This window comes from Syzygium oleosum, unplaced genomic scaffold (assembly GCF_021117445.2).
Source record: "Syzygium oleosum isolate NSW1041296 unplaced genomic scaffold, Sole_v2.1 Sole_v2.22, whole genome shotgun sequence".
Taxonomy (NCBI): domain Eukaryota; kingdom Viridiplantae; phylum Streptophyta; class Magnoliopsida; order Myrtales; family Myrtaceae; genus Syzygium; species Syzygium oleosum.
In genome coordinates this window covers 3999200-4021639 of record NW_026607506.1, presented here as the reverse complement: position 1 = coordinate 4021639, position 22440 = coordinate 3999200, and the positions used below count along the sequence as shown (strand labels likewise).

Sequence of the window (22440 nt, the reverse complement as noted above, 5' to 3'; positions counted from 1 at the left end):
GACGTGGATCCCACGTGGCACTTTTAAAGACATGTGGCTTTGATGTGGCGCCACGCGAGCGCCACATTGGAAAAAGAAAAAAAAAAGAAAAAAGAAAAAATTGCATTGTTTACTGTCTTCTCCACAACTTCCTGAAGTATTGTTCATTACATTCATCCTCTTCCATGGCTTGGCCAACTCCTCCGATGCTCTTGCTTCGCCGGCCACCGCTACCTAGACCTCCAGCAGCTCTCATTGACGGTTGCCCGATCATCCATGAGCTTCGAAGATGGAGGTCAGACCCTCAAGCCAAGCTTCGAGCTCGAACGGCCATGGCGGCGGTGAGCTTCGAAGCTCGACCTTCAAGCTGCTTCGAAGCTTGGTCTTGGCTGCTTGTGACCACCCGTGAGCTTCGAAGGTTGACCCTCAAGCCAAGCTTCGAGCAAGAGCGGTCATGGTGGCCGCAAGCTTGGAAGCTTGGCCATGGCGGCTTGCGACCACCCACAAGCTTCGAAGCTTGGCCTTGGCTGCTAGCGACCACCTGCGAGCTTCGAAGGTCGAGGTCAAACCCTCAAGCCAAGCTTGGAGCAAGAGCGGTCATGGCGGCCACGAGCTTCGAAGCTTGGCCATAGCGGCTTGCGACCCCCCACGAGCCTCGAATGTCGCGGTCAGACAAGCCAAGCTTCAAGCTAGAGAGGCCATGGTGGCCGCTCAAGCTCGACCTTCTTGAAGCTTCGTTTTCTGGACAAGAAAGTACAGTTCTTCCTCGCGGAGAAGACGATAAACAGTAATTTTAACTTTTAAATATAATAGATTAATGTCATAGAGTGCTTGCAATGTATCTAACTCAAGGACCAAGAACTAATGACAATCCCTGATTTTGATAGGAATAGCATGACTAAAGGTGTGTTTGTTTGAGGAAAGGTGTTTTTCGGGAATCCATTTTTCTAGACTTTCACCCGTTTGATTCGCCGAAAATGGTAAGTCAATTGAAAATACTTTCGGGTCAAGGAAAATATTCATGTATAAAATTAGAAAAGTGAATTCCCTAATCTAAGAATGTGAAAATACTTTCCGGAATTATTCATCTTGAATTTGTTAATATTTTTTCTTTTCTTTTCTTTTTCCTTCTTCCTCCCTATGCATGGCCGGCAACCGGCCACAAGCATAGGCCGGCGTGGCCGAGATCACTAGCCTACGCCCGGGACCATCAAGGCCAGGCTCGAACCCCTCGTGCCCGTACCTAATGCTCCAGCACCCGAACTTGGGTCCACAAAAGCCATGCTCGTTCTCCGACGCTCGAGCTCTAGTTCGGTTCAGAAAGACCATGAATGGGTCCTTAATTAATGAAATTATTCTTATAAATCTTTTTTTAAAAAAATCAAAATTTCAATTATTTTTTATTTTTTTAAAATCGAATTTTTTATTATTTTAAATATTTTATTTTATTTTATTTTATTTTTCTTCTTTCTTTTTTTATTTTATCTTTTCTTTCTTTTCCTTCCTCCTTCTTCCTCCCCCAGTCGCGCGCCTTGGCGACGGCTGGCAACTTGGCGAACGGCCAAGACACAACCCGATGAGCCCGAGCTTGCCAGCCCGAGCTCCGTCGAGGTTGGCGAGTTGCGAGCTCGTTGGCCTCGGCTCGAGCTCGAGCTCGATCTGGTGAGGAGAGCTTGCCCGAGGCCGCGCCAGATCCCGGCGAGCTCGAGCTCACTCGAGGTTAAGGACGAGGCAGCCGAGGTGGACGGAGTCGGCACAGAGGGAGGTGTGGTTGTCAGAGAGCGGCGGGTGAGGTGGAGAGGAGGAAGGAGTGGCGGGTGAGGTGGATAGTAGGGGTGAGCGGTTCTAGGTTCCTTACAGGTTCCATTTGGAACCTGAAACCTACCATCGGGTACAGGTTCCTCATTTTTTGGAATCTGGAACCTACCCGTCGGAACCTAGAATCTGGGACCTATCCTGTCATAGTATCTAGGGTAAGTTCTAAGGTCTAACAAGTTCTTTTTTTTATTTCATTTTTTTTAAACAAAACGAAAATGAACGCAACAATACCAAACAAACTTTTCATTCACTAAAGAAAATACAAAAAACTAGTTTTCCTAGCATTACGATTTAAATAAATACAATTAAAATGAGAAGTCATTGCGTGAATCGATACTAGGGGTGAGCGGTTCCATGTTCCGTACAAGTTTCACCTGAAACCTACTCATGAGATTATGTTCATCATTTTTTGAAACTTGGAACCTACCCTATCACAGGTTCTAGGGTCTACCCAAATTTCACAGATATTATTAATTGAATAATTATAGTAATTCATTACCTTTAATGACCACTACTTGCTGTTGTTATTCACTGACCGCAACTTATATTTAGACGCACGAAGAATATGAAACATTAACAAATGAAAGCTCAGACTAGTGGTTCCACATTATACACTCATCATCTAACGACATGAAACACTACAGAATCACGCGAAGACATAGACCAAGAAAAAACACAAAAAACTTATTTAGGTTTCAGATTTCAGGTTCCACTTACCTAGAACCTGAAACCTATCCGTTGAAACAGGTTCTCCAATTTTTGGAACTCGGAACCTACCCTACATACCTTGAAACTTGAAACCTACAGGTTCCCACCAGTCAGGTTCTTAGGTTCCAGGTTCTACCCTGGAACCATGCTCAATTCTAGTGGAGAGGCCGATGGGAGGAAGAAGAAGGAAAAAGAAAAAAAAAGAGAAACAAGAGAAAAAATAATTTTAAAAATACAGTTTTTTTTTATTTTTTCCTCACCAAACAACTGAAAATACTTTCCAAGTCTTTTTTAGGTTTTAGCCAAATACTGAAAAATGAACTCATTTTCTTGGAAAATGACTTTCCGGAAAGTATTTTCCAAAAATGGTACATTTTCCGCGAAGGTGCGTTTGTTTCGTGAAAAACGAATGATTTGAAAAATAATTTCCGAAAAATGATTACTTATATCATTTAGAAAAAATTAATCAATGAAAAATATTTTCATCATTGATAACAATCTATGCCCGTGAGCGATAAAAAAAAATTTCATTCATTTATTTTTCTAAATGATATAAGAGATCATTTTTCGGAAAATATTTTTCAAATCACTCATTTTTCGCAAATGAATGCACCCTATATGAAGGGGGTCCAATCGGTTAAATAACGAAAGCAACATACTAAACACGCTGTAAAACTAAAAGTCTCTGCCTGATGGCTTGATGGCCACGACGAGAGCCTACTTCGCATGTGCCTCTTGGAGGCTCCCTTCATAGTTCCAGGCACGTCATGGTAGCCATCGATTGTCACCACCTCCGTTTGATCGGGTGGATAAAGAAGATAACAAATTAATCTCTTTGATTATTCCAAACAATTGCTCAATTGAACTTACACGTGTTTTCAAGCTTTTGGCTTTGCAAGTACACACCTTGGTCGTCTCACAGGTACCTTCCAATATGATGTTAGGGTAGTCCTGTTCCTTGACGATTCCACCAGTGGAGACGAAGAACGAGCATGCATAGTCCATGAGACCCTTCTTCTTGAGTTTGACATCCTGGTTAATGGAGATCTATTTACTAGGTAGCTTATAGTAGTAAACGCATCCATCATGAATTTTCTAGCCATACTAGCGCTATAGAGTATTTTATGTGTTGTCTCTAAAAATGTTTAGCCGATCAATTCTACGATCGGTTGTAGTTCATCGACACCAATGCGATGTTCGAGCAGAACTCCATTCTATTGTCAGTTCACACATGCTTTATTATCTTACCAATCTCAGTTTAATATTAACCTTGTGCCTCAGCACAAATACCCAAATACTCCTTAGGTAGTTTTTAACAACTATTAGCATAGATTTGACTTTCTTTTTCGAAGGAAATTGCGATAGCCTACTAACATCTAAGTGAATCAACTCTGTAATCTCTGTGGTTTCTCTGATAGTCGTATTAAACTACACTTTCTATTGTTTGCTTTGGTCATAGCACCTGCATACATTTAGTCGGTTAATAGCATAACCACACACCAGATTCTTTTCACTCAGAACCTTCAAGCTTCTCTTACTAATGTCCCCTAAATGCACAGACTCTCGAACAAATGTATCCAGCGTCTCTGCGGCAAAAGCCATCACTTATCTCACCTTAAAGCTAATATAGGCCACTGTGCTTTATTCTTTTGAGTATCACCCAGACATCTCGAAGGACCTTCGGTACTCTACCTTCTAGGGCACTCAAATCAGGTTCTTCTTTCTGAAAAAAAAAAATCAAGTTCTTTAATTTTTGGAACGTGCCTCACTTCAATCAATGTTCACACCGACATCATCATGCATTCTGATTCTGACATCTCGAACACCCACAGCATTGCAATCAGCATTGTTCCCCAATTGCACTTTGCCATTGTCAGTGTACCGACGAGTAGTAAACCAGTTTCTGTTTGATTTAGCGTGAAACAAATAAACATAATCCATCTAAAATCCATCTGTCAAACAACGAAGTTTTAGAGATAGACAAAACATAATCAACACTATGTAAGACATAGTAAATAATTGTAGCAATATCATCAGTCCGCTCAACTCTAATTTTCTTATCCTTCTTGTTCTTCAGCTTAAGGTAATAACTTTCAAAATCTCATCTATAGCCAAAATTCCAACAAACAGCACCACTAGTCCACTAACTACGTTTGTTCATATTCGTACTACTATTGTTAAACCAGCAGTTAGAGCTTTACCGAATTCTTTTCTATGGATATCCTCACTAAGAATCCAAATACAAACCTCATCAAATGTCAAGTTTCTTAACTCAGAGGAATTACTAACAACGGTAGTAGTACTATTCTAACTATTCGGCAATGATGACAATAGAATCAAAGGATTAACCTCATCATTAAAGTCAAAATGTGTGGACACATACGTGAAATAAACTGAGAGAGACCAAAAATTTAGCTAATAAGTGATGTGTGACCATATGTATATAAAGAACATATAAATCCTACAGCGTAAAAGGTTTTCTGGATGAGGGTATTTCTTTTGGTGTTTTTCTTTTTAGAAAATCTTTTAGTTTTTATTGTACGGAGAATCAAATCGAATGGATATCAATGAACACATCATGTTTGGACAACAACATAAACTTTCCTTTTAAAATTATGCAAATGTAAGGAAGAAATATTTCTCTAAGCTAACATTTTCATTTGATGTGTCTTGTGCAAGACATTACCCATTACATTGATGAACACCTCTCTATCGGTTTGGAAAGGAATATAAACAATTTAATTAAGTTAGACAATGTCCATTGGATCCTCCGACTTAAGACCCCGTGGATTTATCCCATGAAAAAGTAGGACCAGATTATGATATTTGTTTAGTGACACAATGGAAACAAATTCAACATGAATTCATAATAAAATCGATTTCACACACGAGTAAAAGAGAATTGCCAACATGTTGACAAACTATACAAGAACAAAAAAAACAATTTCTTAATCATTGATGTTTGTTTGTAAAACAAACAAATAAGGCTCTTTCCTTATCCCACATGGGAAAGAAATGAAAGTTTTGATCTATTTATAAGTTAAAGTATTATCATTTATTGTAAATGGAGAAAATGGGTGAATGTGTTAGACCCCACAATACCGGGGTGCGCGATTTTAACGCGCACTTAGCACGCATGCACGCCGTGGACCAAAATAAGCCTTCATCGACAATCTATTTTTATTTATTTAATTTTTTTTAACTTATGACTGTTTAGACAAAACTGTCTATTTTAGGACACGAAAAGGTATATCCAAAATTGACAGTTTTCATGCTCGAAGAGTTGTGTCCGAATGGTAGTTTTCAGACACGAAGGGTTATGTCCGAATTGCAATTTTTTTAGCATGAATAGGTGTGTCCGTATTGGCAGTTAGACACCAAGAGGTGTGTTCTATTTGCTTGTATATATTGGACAATTCTGTTCAATTAATAGTATGAACAGAACTCCCTTCCTTTTCGTCTTTCTTAAGAGAAAAACGAAACATCAATTTTCTCAATTGTCTTTGCTGATCAGAATGCTTTAAAAGGTCAACAACTTAGGTATATGACGACTATATCACGTCCAGCATTACCAACTAGACTGATCCAATATACACACGAGAAGAGAGATGCCCGATAAATTAGTTTAAAGAAAACGAGAAGCGCGTCCGTGAAATAATAGCGTCTCTCATTGAAATTAATTAAACATAAACTCACGCTCTTGATTCCTTGATTGAATAGTTTATTTCCTTATTTTTTCAATAATTTTACAATTATGTCAGAATATGAAACAATTCGTTTCAATTTTTGGAAGTTACCTACTTAGATATTTGAGACTCAGTATGATAGTTTCTTGTCCTCGTTAGTTTATCTATTTCCTAATTTAAACTTGGATTTTAGATTTTTTTCTCTGTTATTGCGCAAGTTTGCGTGCTTGCGATTTGCCACTCCGGCTGCGGATTGATCCATCTGTTTTGATCTATCTTTCTATCAGGTCAATTGGTATAAGAGACGGTAAGATTGCTCGAGAGCGTAGCCAGTCTGGGGTTGACAATAATGGTGCAATCCCACTTGATAAATATCGGGGGCGTTGGTCGTCTTGAGGCGTTTAAATGAGCCACGGAGCAGAATTGGCAACGAACTACATGTGCTTAAGGAGCCACTCGGCCGGGGGAAACTCGAAAAGGGTTGATGAACCGGCGCCGGGGCTTAATAACACTCGCGGCCAACTGTTCGAATGATCAGCTTCGGTGGTTTGGAACATATGTTGTCCGGCCTACCTAGAGGAATCTTATTCGAACAGGGACAGGAAGGCTACGGAGACGACTTTGGAAATCAGTAGGAAGGTTGCGGCTTCAGCTATACGAAAAGGAGGATCGATGATCCATTTCCTATACCAACAAGCAGGTGCAAACATTTTTAAGAACGTTAAAAACAAGCCGAGTATAGCTCTTCTTTAAACACTTTGTAAGAGCCTTGTGTGATTGGAGAAGATAATGAAGTTGACCTTGCTAGCTCCTACTCATAACAAATTAAATAATGCTCCAAACGACAAATAGTTATATAGTACGTCCCGAAGTCATAGTCCAATCAGATGACACGATTTCGATCTCGCCAGATCAGAAGCAAAGGAACTGCCAACTTATGCCATTGGCTTCGACTTCGTCCAAAACAACATCGTCAAAGGAAACCACCTTGTTGCTTCCCAGGCATACGCTACGAACAATGACTTCCATCAGTCTGTATTATCTCCGCCATCATCTTTATAACACGACCATAGCTATGACGCAATAAAAGCATTGGATTGCTGCGTTCGAAGGTTGTTTTCTCGAAGAAGAAGAACTTAGTGACGAGCGACCATGCCGCTGAAAGTTCTGTCCGTGCTCGACACCGCCAGGACACGGTACTACCACATCAAGGCCGTCATTGTGGCAGGTAAATTGACATGTGCTTTTCACATCTCAATCACAATAATTAGTACACACGACATGGGTTGCATTATTTCATGAATTCTTTTTATATTCGATTATCTTGTTTCCGAAAAATGCATCATTCTATTTCACTCGATATGATTCCGAATTCGTGTGTCTTGAGCTTGATAAAGGAATGGGGATATTCACCGATGCCTACGACCTCTTTTGTATTCCGCCCATCACGAAACTGCTCGGGCACATATACTACAAAAAACAGGGCAACAGAATCCGGCCTGGCGCGGAAGCAGCCATGCTAGCTGTCGCTCTCCTCGGCACTGTGATCGGTCAAATCGTATTCGGCTGGCTCGGCGATCGTGTTGGGAGGAGGCGTGTGTATGGCCTCACCTTGATGCTCATGTTGGCTGGCTCTATCGGGTGCGGATTCTCCATGGGCACGACACAAGGCCGTGTCCTAGCCAGTCTAGGGTTTTTCAGGTGATTGTAGTGCTAGAATCCTATTCAATTTTTCTGAGTACTCATAACGCACGAGCATCACTCTTTAATTCTTTTCAGGTTCTTGCTAGGGGTAGGGATCGGAGGAGATTACCCGCTCTCGGCGACGATCATGTCAGAGTTTGCGAACAAGAGGACGCGCGGCGCATTCATAGCGGCTGTCTTCTCAATGCAAGGGATTGGGATTCTGGCGAGCTCGATTGTCACCATGGCGGTGTGCAAGATTTTCGGCCGAATTTACCATCCTTCGCAGCAAGATCCCAGGACAGATGAAGCTGATATGGCCTGGAGGTTGATATTGATGCTGGGTGCTGTTCCTACCGCATTAACATATTATTGGCGGATGATGATGCCTGAAACTGCAAGGTATATACATACCTTTCTTTGCTTAATTGATTATTTAAATTGATTAATTAATCGGTCGTCTTATTTTTTTGACAGAGAGTTGTTTAGTCTATGGTATTTTACGGTTATGATCAAGCATGCATCTCTTTGGTTGCTGGAGTTGTGTTAGTCTTCCTAGAGACATTGCCCAGAAAAAGTACAAAAAAAGAAAAAGTCCTAAACCTATTGTATTGGTATCAATTCAGTACTAAACTTTCTAATTTGACAAATTTAATCCTAAACCTTTTGACAATTTGCCAATATAGTCCATCCAGTCAATTTTGGCCGGAAATTGTTAACGTGGATAATATTTTTAAATATGCAATATTTTTTTTGATTCTTTTCTTTTATTTTCTTTGTTATTTTACATATCTGGCCATCGAGGGTCAACCTTGTCGGCCAGAGTTGTAAAAACAACAAAGAAAAGAAATAAAAAAGGAAAAAAAACAAAAAAAGTAATAAAAAATTCAGAAAAATTTTAAAAAATTTAAAACGTCAGCGCTGACTATGCCACGTAGGATGGCCGGCATCCATTTCAGCGATTTTGAGCCAAAATTGGCTGGATGGACTACATTGGTAAATCGTCAAAAGATTTAGCACTAAATTAGTCCAATTAAAATATTTAGGACTGAAGTGCTATCAATGCAATTGATTTAAAACTTTTTCGGTACTTTTCCTGACATTTTCCCCCTAAATTCTTAGGATCAAATTGGTGGGTGCTGCTGAATAGGTTAGCTTACTCGGCCAATGACCGGAAAGACAAAACTAGAGTTTGGCCAGTCGTGCCCAACAATTTGTGTCAACTGTCGAGTTTGTGTTATTTCAAACCTTCACATTTTCGTAGAACATGTTAGAAATAGTGATATATTTAAATTCGTTTTGTTATTGAAAAATTTGCTTGCATCAGCTTCCATATGTCAAAATTGTGCCCCAATTGATTGGTGCCTTTGGAAAATGCTTGCACAAAATGGATTTCGTGAATCATGAAAATCATCATAATTTGTAGTCCTCTACGAGATAGACAGAGCCAATCATTACAATACATTTTTATGGTATAATTAGGTACACCGCTTTGGTGGAGCTAAATGTGCTCAAAGCTGCCCAGGACATGGAGCGAGTCCTAGACGTGTCCTTGAGCCAGATTGTCGAGGACCATCCCTTCCCTCCGAGCCCGCCATCCTACCCTCTCTTCTCCAAGCAGTTCTTCCTCCTTCACGGCCGCGACCTCCTTGCCTGCTCTGCCGCGTGGTTCCTCCTCGACATCGTCTTTTACAGCAACAACCTCTGCCAATCCCACATCTTTGGAAAACATCATAACGCCAGCGAAACGAACACCGCCTTTGAGGCCGCTTTCAAGGTCGCAAAGCTACAGGCCAAAGTGGCTTGCTACTCCACAATCCCCGGCTACTTTGCCGCCATCTTCCTCATTGACCGTCTTGGGCGAGTCAGGATCCAAGTGGTTGGGTTCGTCCTCATGGCCATCCTTTACTTCTCCAGCGCATGCATATATTGGGATCACCAAACGGGCAAGCTTTTCACGATCCTGTACGGCCTGACCTTCTTCTTCGCCAATTGTGGGCCCAACACGACAACATTCATTGTGCCGGCCGAGCTGTTCCCCGCGCGATTCCGGTCGACGTGCCACGGGATTGCCGGCGCCTGGGGGAAGGTCGGGGCAATGATCGGTGCCGTGGGGTTCTTCGTGGTCTCGAAGGATGTCGACCAAGATGGGTATAAGATGACGATGAGAGTTATGCTGATCATATTGGGTGGCATTTGCGTGGTGGGGATGGCGGTGACCATGCTGTTCACGAGGGAGACTATGGGGACATCGCTTGAGGAGAATGAGAATGAGAATGGAGATCAGTCTGTTCAAGGCAAGTGCTTTCCGTAGTTCAGGATTGCGAGACACGATCATGTTGAGTGATTTTGCATAGCCTTATTGTTGACGCAAGGCCGAAAACCAGAGTCCATACATATAAAAATGTTAATGGCTCAATAAATCATGACAAATACAACGTCCATAAAACTCATCAATGGAATGCTAAACAACCTCATCAATCATGAAGGCCATAACAGTACAATCCATAGAATCCATCGATGAAATGACTAAATACCAATCTCAAATACCATAACAGTACATCCCTAAAGCTGATTGATGAAATGCCTAAGTACGCTCATCAATTATGAAGGCCATAACAATACAATTCACAAATACGAACGATGGAATGTTTGATGAACTCACCTATCACGAGTTTTCAACAAAAAAGCGTTTAAGGGAAGTACATGACATGTGGCCATGATTGTGCACATGGGTTAAAGTTTGAGTAAGGGAGAATTGACTGACCGAGGGATAACAGTAACTAAGAAATCAGGAGCCGTTAAAATACATCCTAAAGAAACGCTAAAGTCAAGGTTGTTTAGAGTTTTTCGGGGAAGAAGATCATGATGCATAATGAAATGGCTCGATAAAGATACAGAAGGAATTAAAGTAAATATTACTCCGGATATCCCTTAGGACGTTCAGCTCAGACAAGAAATTACAACCAAGAAACACACAACATGAGTTGAGGCATCATAAATTACGAAAAACCCATCAGAGTTTGAAGTGGAGAAGATTATACGTAACATATCGATTTTGGGATTAAATTCTATCTAAGTTGGAATTTCAAATTTTAAATTAGATCAGGTTTCTTGTTTCCAATGTTTGTCTTTGACAATGAAAGTTTTCCAGTTCCTGTCTTGTAAACTTTGTACTTTCTCTACGCACTTCATTGATATCCATTAAGAAGTTTATGTCCAATTTCAATCATCGACTAAGAATGATCTCTAAGAATATAAGCCGCTTGTTTAGATTCAATGAAATCCTTTGCAATTTCCTTAGTTGTTTTCAATTGGTTGTTTGCATGTTATTTTAGTAATTCACACTTTACAAAGTCCTTGAGGTTTTAAGGCATATTAGAATCCATTCACTTCTAATTCGAAGTCCAATTTAATGCAGTAATCGGCGATCGATCACCCTCGATTGGACATAATTATTGAAACTATTGAGTTACTAGTGACTACAACTTGAAAAAAAGTTTGTAACACCAATTTATAGTTAATCGAATTGGACCAAGTTTAAGTAAGCATTCGACAAGCTAAAAAAACAACTGGATTGTCATAAAGTAATGAAATGACACAAGAAGTGGGAGAAATATAATTTCTCATTAACGAAAATAAGTTCTCAGTTGAGATTAAAAAGAATTTGAAACAGTCATTTGGGCCCTCGTACTTGATAAGTAAACTCAATAAAAAGAAGGTCATTGTTCTTGTCATATACTCAATTAATATATTAAAATCAATTATTTTCTCATTGAATATGTTCGACAAGTTTCTGGAGGACTCTCAATAAGGCCTTTTGTTGTTTCTTTTTTCACTTGGTTCTGATATGATATGAAGCCATCTTATTGATGCCACGTGGATCCCCAGCCTTTCATGTATTCCTCTTCATCCCGATATGTCCCTCTTCCCCCCACTTCGGGCTGCACGAGTTTTCCGTATTGAAGAAACAGCTCAAAGAATTTTGATGATCCCAATACTATTTTTAGTATAATATTTATTATAATATTTACAGATCATGAATCTGTTCCGTTCGTAAACATCATTGACAGACTTAAAGATCAGCTGATGACAATGTGTGTGTCAATGCTAGAGATATTATGTCATTGGTGATGTTCGAGCAACGACCATTCAATTGATTGTTGTAAAAGTTATATATAGCCATTGTTGCCTGGAGATGCGCACCAGAAGAAATGGAAGACATTAGAGTAGCAAAAAGAGACTTTTTGACATAATTGTCAGAGCGATCAGAGATGGGACAATAACAAAAGTTATTTCGAGATAACCTACAAATGTTCAGGATAAATGACTGTATGGGGAGCTTTATCTCTGGACAACAACACCAACGGATCTCTAACGGCTCTTTACCACTCTGAGACATCTTCAACGGGAAAATTGAAGACGCTTCTATAAAAAAGATCTCGAAGGCCATATGTTAGATGCACAATACAAAAAATCCAGAATTCTATTTGAAACTGTGTTCATAGCTTATATCGTTTCATTCTCTTAAGATCTTCACTGTAGCGTTCTTGCTGGTTTATAATTGTGTGAAAAATTAAGTGTACACAAGTGATAGCAACACCTGATTCCTAATAGTGTGATCTATCATTTGATATGATTGGTAATTTTTGGTTGTAATTTGTTTAGCAAATTACCAGTGCAATCCAGCCCGACTTGTAGCTGTTAGTGTGGACAATGAATGTAAGCTTAGAGATAAAACCAAACCACTATATATTATTTTGTGCTTTTGTTTTTGTCACTCTTACTTATATTTATTCATATCTTCTAAAATATCCGTTTGACCTTATCTTTGCGTGATAACTGCCAATTTTCGCAAATTTGTCAAAGTTTATTAAAAGAACCTATTCAACCCCCTCTAGGTTGTATTGTTAGCCTTAACAATTGGTATGAGAGCTTCGTTGTTAGTTATTTGAAGTGTATTTATTCTGAGCATAAAGATCTTCTCTTATGGCTAATTTTGGTGGTATCTTTATAAATGATGCACAAGCTCTAGACAAGGCGTCTTACTTCGATGGAAACAACTATGGCTACTGGAAGCAAATGATGCAGTCCTACATTGAGGCAATAAATCTTGCCATGTGGGAGGTAATCCAAAACGGTCTAGCCATACTTGTTCAAGCTCCTCAAGCTTCTACTCAACAAGAAAGATAAGAAGCTCAAGCTGAAGATGATGTAGCTCGTGTTACTACTGCTGCTCTTGCAGAAGAAGCACAAAGAAGAGCTGCTCATAATGCTAAAGCTAAACATCTCCTGTATTGTGCTTTGTCTCCATCTGAATTTAACAAAATTTCCTCGTGTTATAGCCAAGGAAATTTGGGATTGACTCCCAGTGACATTTGAAGGAACTGATAGAGTGAGGGAGACAAAGATGAACATTCTTCTTGAAAATTATGAGCTCTTCAAAATGAAATCTGACGAGATAGTGACACAAATGTTCATGAGATTCACCGAGATGGTGAACGGTCTGGCAAACCAAGGAAAGATCTTCACCGATGGAGAAAAGGTGAACAAGCTATTGAGAACATTTCCAAAGGAATGGAGTAGCGTGAAAACCTCAGTACGAGAAATAATGAGAATCCAACCCATCTCAATAGACCAGTTGATAGGCACTCTGATGTTCTACGAAGCATAACACTTGAACAAGGAAAGCAATTCAAAAGGTAAGGATGCTATAACATTTAAACCTAACCTTGATGATGCAAGTGAACAAACATCATCAGAAGGTGAAGATGTGATGATGATATGACACTATTGACTAGAAAATTAAAAAAAGCTTCATGAGAAAAGGATGAAACTTCAAAGGCAAAAAGCAAATGAAATTCTCAGAGGATAGAAAGCCATTCAAAAGCAAAGAAGAGGTCAGAGGTAAGGATATCGTCTATTATGAATGCAGGAAACCAAGTCACATACAACCAGATTGCCCATCTCTTAAGAAAAAGAAAGGAAAATACGAAAGGAAGAAACGAGCACTAAAGGCTGAAACATGGAGTGACACTGAATGCGAATCCAGCGATGAAGACGAAGCCAATCTCTACCTTTTGGCTGATTCTGACCATGAAGAAGAAAATGAGGTAAACAATTATAAGCTAACTTATGAAGAATTGCAGGAAATTTTTAGGGAAATGTTTGAAGAATACAAAAAGGCTTCGAAAAGAGTTTATGTTTTAGAGATGATCTATTGGGCTGCGCATGACAACTTGCCAAACAGTGTTTGATTCTGTTCTTTTGTTCCCAGAATCAGTTTGGGAACAGAAATGCGTTTGTTTAATTTTTTGATTCCGGGCACAATTTTGTCAAAAATTGTTCCTGAATCGATTTTGAGAGAATCAAGAATAAAAAAAGCGACTTCTTGATTCGGGAACAATTTTGAGAATCAATTTTTTTTTCTTCTTCCTTTTCTTGGTTTTTAATTTAGCTTCTAATGTCCGCCCCGAGGACCGCCCTCGCCGGATCTAACGAAAATAAAATATTTTAATAAAAAATATTATTAATAAAAAATATTTTACCGGCCATGGCCAGCGACCAGGCCATGGCCATAAAAAAGAAAAATATATATTTTTAATAAAAATATTATTAATAAAAAATATTATTAATAAAAAAAATGTTTTACCTGCCATGGCCGGTGACCAGGCCATGGCAAAAAAAGAAAAAATATATATTTTTAATAAAAAATATTATTAATAAAAAAAATATTTTACCGGCCATGGCCAGCGACCAGGCCATAGCTAAAAAAAATAAAAATGTATATTTTTAATAAAAAATTTTAATAAAAAATATTATTAATAAAAAAAATATTTTACCTGCCATGGCCGGTGACCAGGCCATGGCAAAAAAAGAAAAAATATATATTTTTAATAAAAAATATTATTAATAAAAAAATATTTTACCGGCCATGGCCAGCGACCAGGCCATAGCTAAAAAAAAATAAAAATGTATATTTTTAATAAAAAAATATTAATAAAAAAAATATTTTACAGGCCATGGCCGGCGATCAGGCCATGGCAAAAAAAAAGAAAAAAATATATTTTTAATAAAAATATTTTAATAAAAAAATATTTTACCAGCCATGTCCGGTGACCAGGCCATGGCCAAAAAAAATAAAAATATATTTTTTTAATAAAAATATTTTAATAAAAAATATTTTACCGGCCATAGCCGGCGACCAGGCCATGGCCCAAAAAAATAAAAATGTATATTTTTAATAAAAATATTTTAATAAAAAATATTATTAATAAAAAAAATATTTTACCAGCCATGGCCGGCAACCAGGCCATGGCAAAAAAAAATAAAAATATATATTTTTAATCAAAATATTTTAATAAAAAATATTATTAATAAAAAAAATATTTTACCGGTCATGGCCGGCGACCAGGCCATGGCCAAAAAAAGAAAAAATACTTTTAATAAAAATATTATTAATAAAAAAATATTTTTCCGATCATGGCCGGCGAGCATGCTATGGCCAAGAAGGAGGAAAAGAAAAAAAGAAAAGAAAAAAAAGAAAGAAATATTAAAATATTTAAAAATATTATTAATAAAAAGAAATTTTGTGGCGTTACCAAACGCATTTCTGTTCTTTTTCTATTCCAGGGATGGAATTTTGGGCCGTTAACAAACGCCTTAAAATGCTCAGAATCAATTCCGGGCACAGAATCAAAAAGAATCATTTCTGACCAGAATCTGTTCCCGGGCACAGAATGGTTGTCATGCGCAGCCTTGGAGTTCTTCCGGTCGGATGAACCTAAGAGAAATTCCTTCTATGAAGCATAAAATAATCCTTTGGAGTTCTTCCAGTCGGATGTAGCTAAGAGAAGTTCTTTGGCTTGGTCCTTCCAAGTTCTTCTGGTTGGACACAGTTTTGAGGAGTTATTCCATTGGTGCTGCATAGGCCGTCTAGTCGTCCCGACACCATTCATTCAACACTTCATGGTGTCATTGCTACACTCAATATATTCAATCTTTTCAGATAGATTCCTCAGGGAGTGTAAAATCAATGCTTGACGACTAATCACTGTCAAGATCTTAGCAATGTTTAGAGCAATAAATTGTTTCAGAAGTCAATCATAATTCTGTTTCCATGCAATCATGGATTATTTACGACATTTTCTTTTCATTGTCAAGACTTTTGACTCTAGCAAAGTATTTACCACATTCACAACTTTGACATTCAAACGGAAGGGTAAAAATTCTCCCTGCTTTGGGCGCAGGGTTGCCCTTGCTGATCATGTGTGCTCTTTTGTATGTAAGACGAGATCGAACATGCCATTCCAATTTTAAATTGAACTTATTTAGGAACAATATACATCATTTCACGTCGAAGCGAATGATTCAGCCTCATCATGTTCTCTTGGTAAGAAGTGTTGTCACTAGGGTCAAACAAATCCCTTTATCTGCAAAGTAAGAGATGGAACAAGTCATTTCCATTCCCAGTCAAACTAGTTCGGGAACGATAGACCCTTATGTGTCAAATCATATGATTTTGTCTGATCAAGCCATGTTGGCAAGAGTCATTGCCCTCATAATAGGTTGTACCCCATTAGGGAAATTGCTCCATTGGAGATTATAGTCTACTGAGGAATTTCTGGATATAGAGAGAGGTGATTTGTTACCTCTGAATGAGGCAAAAGTACACCACAAGTGCCATAACTTGTGTACGGCGATCACTTTGGTGCCATAACTTTTTTTCGGATCACTTTGGTGCCAAGTCGGAGCAAAAGAGATCACTTTAGTGCCAATTTGGTCGGAAATCCGACGTGGCATTTTTTATTAATTTTTTACGCCGACGTGGCTTGCCGGAGGCTGAGTCAGCGTGTACAGTCAGCATTTTTAATTTTAAATAATTTTTTTCCTTTTTTTTTTCCTCTTCTTTCCTTTTTCTTTTCTTTTCTTTTTTTTCTTTTCTCCCCTCGCCGGCCGGTTGCCGGTGGCCGGCCACCGGCGAAGCCCGGGAAGGGCTGGGCGAGGGCGGCCTTGCCCATGGCCGGCGAGGGGCGGCCGACCCTCGTCGGCGGCGAGGCGAGGCCGGCCCGAGGCGAGGCCGCCCCTCGCCGGCCCGGAGAGGGCTGCCCTCGCCCGACGCCGGCGAGGGTCGCCCTCGCCGGATCTGGCGAGGGCGACCCTCGCCGGCGTCGGCGAAGGAAGCCCTCGCACTGGGCGGGCTAGGGCGACCGTCGCCGGCGTCGGGCGAGGTCGCCCACGCCCGACTCGAGGCGGGCGACCCTCGCCCGCCCGGCCCTGAGTCGGGCGTGGGCGACCCTCGCCCGGCCAGGCGAGGGCAGCCCTCGCCTGGGCTAGCCTCGCCTGTCGCCGGAGAGGTCGGCCGTCCCTCGCTGGCCATGGGCAAGGCCGCCCTCGCCCAGCCCTTCCAGGGCTTCGCCGGTGGCCGGTCAGCCACCGGCGAGCTACGTCGGCGTAAAAAATTAATAAAAAATGCCACATCGGATTTCCGGCCAAATTGGCACTAAAGTGATCTCTTTTGCTCCGACTTGGCACCAAAGTGATCCGAAAAAAAGTTATGGCACCAAAGTGATCGCCGTACACAAGTTATGGCACTTGTAGTGTACTTTTGCCCTCTGAATGAAGTCAACATGTGTCTAAGACCGAAATACTTCCCTTTTTCTTTATGTCGGGACTCTTTCATTGCATTTCCTCCTATCCTTTGGGTTCTGCAAAACTAATATGCATATGACACTATATGTAAGCATGGCATGCAGACGCAAACAACCAGTTGAAACTCGTGTCACATAAAAGGGCGTTTCTGCGTAATTTTTATTCATGGGAAGTGTCTTTTTCACAAAATCAGCGTTTATTCCACTACCATGCGTTTCAGTCAAATTTATGAAATTCAATCTTTTTTTTCAAACGGGTTTTCAAGGAAGCACTTGTCATGGTTTGAAAACTCATCACAAGTAGGAGTTTGCATGCCAATGTTCAACACATAAATATTTGGTTGATTTCAAACATCGATAAGAAGTTTAGAGAAATGCGAATGTAGATCATCAAATGTACTTTCCAAATCATTCTTGAAAATATTGATCCAGACGGGTTACTCGGGTGTTATCAAATTCACTAGACCTAAGCGAACAACAAAGACGAGGGAACCTGATAGTCCCCATGTCGACTAGGAGGGCGTTGCCTCTCAGGCACCATGCCCCATTTATCATATGCAAAGCAGGACAGAGAACGTGTTATTTCTGCAATCAGTTGGGTGTCATCGAGGAACGATATACACCATTTATGATGAATCTAATGTCTTCGTTTCGTCGCGTTTTCTTGGTGGGGAGGAGAGAGAGATTTGCCTCTACGGACAATTGTACTCAACGATGAATCGGGTGTCTTTGACATTTTTTGCCCCGTCGTGCTTGCTTGACGAATTTATGTTTTATCTGAATACATCCTCTATATAAGTAAAGGGCATGTCATTTTCTTCGCTAAGGAGAATTAAATTTAGGAACGAAATACATCACTTTTTCACCAAATTGAACTATTCCGTCCTCCATCATATATGCTTTGGTGGTGGGAGGAGGGACATTGCCCCTACAATTTGATGTACTCCATGTCAAAAGACTTCGACATATGTTGCTCCGTCATGTCAGTTTGGCAAATCTTTGTTCTATCGGAATCCTTCCTATTCAAAAAGAAAGGATATGTCGTTTCTGCACCAAGCTGAATTAAGCTTAAGATCGAAAAACGTCCTTTTTCTTTAAATCCGATGATCTGGCACTTCGTGCCTCCCGGTCTGTTCCACAACTGTCTATCTTAATCAAGTATTTCCTACACATAACGAAGAAACATGTCATTTGTTCGTATAGAATTAGACCGAAATTAGGAACGAAGTACCCCTTTTTCGTGTTTCGTTATGTTTCGATTGGAAGGTCTCAACATTTGGAGCTCTATCACGTTTGCCCGACGAACCTTTAATCCGTCTCCATTACTCCTACACATAGGAAAAGATGTATCATTTCCATATTAAGGTGAATTAAAGTTAGGAACAAAATACACCCTTATCAAAAATCGGGTGATTGTTCGCTGTTTCCGTTTGTTGCAGTGATGCCCCACTTCATTGTTTGGGAGTCAGCTGCTTTATTTGAATCCTTCTTTAGTCATCTACACGTAAGGAAGTGATATGTTATTTCCGTACTGAATCAAGTTGAGTTAGGGAACATGGTACACCCTTTCCAAGGTTGGATTGCCCTCTGTTTACTTTATCTTATTGACACTCTTCCCCGCTTTATTGCCTTTTCAAAAGAAGGAATAGTGCTAGACGTATTATCAAAGAGGATCAAGATTGAGAATGAGTACTACCTTTTCATCCAAACGTGAGCATGCTCATCTTGTGACCAACTTGATCCGCCACCGGACCGCGTTGCTACACCACCATGTCAACTTTCACTCCATGTCTCTTCCACCAGATCAAGTTGGTCGCGAGATTCCTACCAATTATTGAAATTGCGCGGCAGAAGCTCGAGAGTCCAAGTCCGAGCTCATCAATATATTCATTTGTATCTACATTCACTCAAAATTTAAGTTAATGAGTTATGAGTAAATTATGATATATTAACTGCTCCACATCACACCAATGTTCTAATTTTGGAACTTTTTAACTCAAGTCACATGTACATCTCAACAGACCGAGGTAGCTCCTACTAATAGCAAATTATATAATGCTCAAAGACAAAGTAATAGTCCAACCAAATCACACAATTTTGGTTTGCCATATGAGAAGCAAAGAAACGCTAACTTTGCCATTTGCTTCGACCGCAGCCAAAACATCATTGTCCAAGGAAACCACCTCGTTGCTTCCCGTGCATACACAACGAACAATGACTTCCATTAATTCTCATTATATTTTCCATCATCTTCGTAACCCAACCATCACTATTACACGACAAAAGCAATGGATTGATGTATTCGAAGGTTGTTTCTTGAAGAAGGAAAAATTAGTTAAGAGCGACCATGCCGCTGAGAGTTCTCTCTAGACTCGACACCGCAAGGACACAGTACTACCACTTCAAGGCCATCACTGTGGCAGGTAATCAACTTGTGTATTTTACATCACCATCCCGACAATTGACACACACAACATGGGTTGTATTCTTTCATTAATCCGTTTTAAACAGTTAATTCTGTGTATTATACATTCGATTATCTCGCTTACGGGAAATGGATCGCGTTCGGTTTCCCCCGATATGACTCCAAATTTCTGTATCTTGTGCTTGATAAAGGAATGGGGTTATTCACTGATGCATACGATCTCTTCTGTATCCCGCCGATCATGAAACTGATCGGGCACATATACTACAAGTCTCACAACAACCGAATCCGGCCTGCCGTCGAATCATCCATGCTGGCCGCCACTCTCCTCGGCACCGTGATTGGTCAACTCATCTTCGGCAGGCTCGGTGATCGTGTAGGGAGGAGGGGCGTGTATGGCGTCGCCTTGATGCTCATGATGGTCGGCTCCATTGGGTGTGGATTCTCGATGGGCACGACACCAGGCTGTGTCCTAGCGAGTCTAGGGTTTTTCAGGTGATCGTAGCTGATCGTAGTGCTACAACCCGCCCCACATCCATTGTAAATAATTAGTCTCTATTCAATTTTTCTTAGTACTCATAACATGCAAACAGCACTCTTTTATTCTTTTCAGGTTCTTGCTCGGGGTAGGGATCGGTGGGGATTACCCGCTCTCGGCGACAATCATGTCGGAGTATGCTAACAAGAGGACTCGCGGCGCATTCATAGCGGCTGTCTTCTCGATGCAAGGGTTTGGGATTCTGGTGAGCTCGGTCGTGACGATGGCGGTGTGCAAGATATTTGGCCGAATTTACCCTTCGTCGCCGAAAGATCCGCCACCAAAGGAAGCTGATATTGCCTGGAGGTTGATATTGATGCTGGGTGCTGTTCCTGCCGTGATAACATATCACTGGCGGATGATGATGCCTGAAACTGCAAGGTACGTACGCACCTTGCTTTGCTTAATATATTTTTAAATTGATTAATTAAGTGAATGCTTCATTTTCTTGAAATTTTTTATTTTTGATCTATGGTATATATTACTATGATCAAGCATGTCTCTCCTCAGTCCTTCTAGAAATTCTTAGGGTTTGCTGGGTGCTCTGAATAGGATGACAGAAATGACAAAACCGAAGTTTGGTGAGCTGTGTCAACTCGTCATTTCATAAATTTAAAATTTTGTTGAACATGCTATAAAAGGTGGTACATTTAAACTTGTCTCATTTCCCGTCCCTTTCGAAAATTTGCTAGTTTCAGCTTCTATAAACGAATCAAAATCGTGCCATAATCTGTCCTTCCCTTGAGAAAACACTCGCACAAAATGAATTTCGTGAATCATGTGCATCATTCATCACGACGCATCTTTCGGATCTAATTAGGTACACCGCTTTGGTGGAGCAAAATGTGCTCCAAGCTGCCAGGGACATGGAGCGAGTCCTAGACGTGCCCTTGAGCCAAATAGCCGAGGACCAATCCTTCCGCCCAAGCCTGCCGCCCTACCCTCTCTTCTCCAGGCAGTTCTTCCTCCGCCACGGTCGCGACCTCCTTGCCTGCTCTGCCACGTGGTTCCTCCTTGACATCGTCTTCTACAGCAGCAACCTCTTCCAATCCAAGATCTACCACAAGTACCTGCACGACGAAGACACCGGCGAGGCAGTAACCGCCTTCGAGGCCGCCTTCAAGGTCGCACGCCTCCAGGCCATTGTGGCGTGCTACTCCACAATCCCCGGCTACTTCGCCGCCGTCTTCCTCATCGACCGTGTTGGGCGGGTCAAAATCCAAGCAGTTGGGTTCGTCCTCATGGCCATCGTTTACTTCTCAATCGGAGTGCCGTACAACAAATATTGGAAGGGCCACACCGATAAGCTGTTCATGTTCCTGTACGGCCTGACCTTCTTCTTCGCCAACTGCGGGCCCAACACGACCACGTTCATTGTGCCGGCCGAGCTGTTCCCTGCGCGGTTCAGGACGACATGCCACGGTATTGCTGGGGCCGTGGGTAAGGTTGGGGCGATGATTGGCGCCGTGGGGTTTTTGAAAGCCTCGCATGCGTTGGGCATCGAAGTTACGTTGATCATATTGGGTGGAATTTGCGTGGTGGGGATGGCGTTAACCATGTTGTTCGCAAAGGAAACTATGGGGAGATCGCTTGAGGAGAATGAGAATGAGTCTGTTCAAGGCCAGACTCATTCTCATTCTCATTCTCCTCATAGTTATCAATGAGAATTACATATCAATGAGAATGAGAATTAGCTATTAAGATCGCTTGAGGAGATCGCTTTCCATAGTCCTTAATTAAATAACACGTATTAATATCTAATTGATATGTATTATGAAATTTTTCAGGATAAAAACATCACAAGTGTCACAATTTTCGTACGGTGCTCACTTAAGTATCATAACTTTTTTTCTCGATCACTTAAGTGCCATAATTTTTTAAAAACGTTCGCTTGAGTTCCATCATTCTGAATTGAAAGGTTTAAACTGAATTGACATAAGTGTAATATGTTTA

At 40.6% G+C, this 22440-nt stretch overlaps 2 protein-coding genes across 2 annotated transcripts; both read left to right on the top strand.

Annotated features, from left to right (window-relative positions):
- The first annotated feature begins 7343 nt into the window (after nt 1–7343).
- LOC130134534 (probable inorganic phosphate transporter 1-8) lies at nt 7344–10188 on the top strand. Its single transcript, XM_056321372.1, has 4 exons — nt 7344–7419; nt 7589–7892; nt 7971–8276; nt 9357–10188. Exons 1-4 carry the CDS (start codon nt 7344–7346, stop codon nt 10186–10188), a joined length of 1518 nt encoding a protein of 505 aa, XP_056177347.1.
- Nucleotides 10189–19808: 9620 nt separating this feature from the next.
- On the top strand, nt 19809–22151 carry LOC115669947 (probable inorganic phosphate transporter 1-8). The gene is made up of 4 exons (XM_030591127.2): nt 19809–19947; nt 20141–20444; nt 20563–20868; nt 21308–22151. Exons 1-4 carry the CDS (start codon nt 19872–19874, stop codon nt 22149–22151), a joined length of 1530 nt encoding a protein of 509 aa, XP_030446987.1. The 5' UTR covers nt 19809–19871.
- Nucleotides 22152–22440: the final 289 nt, after the last annotated feature.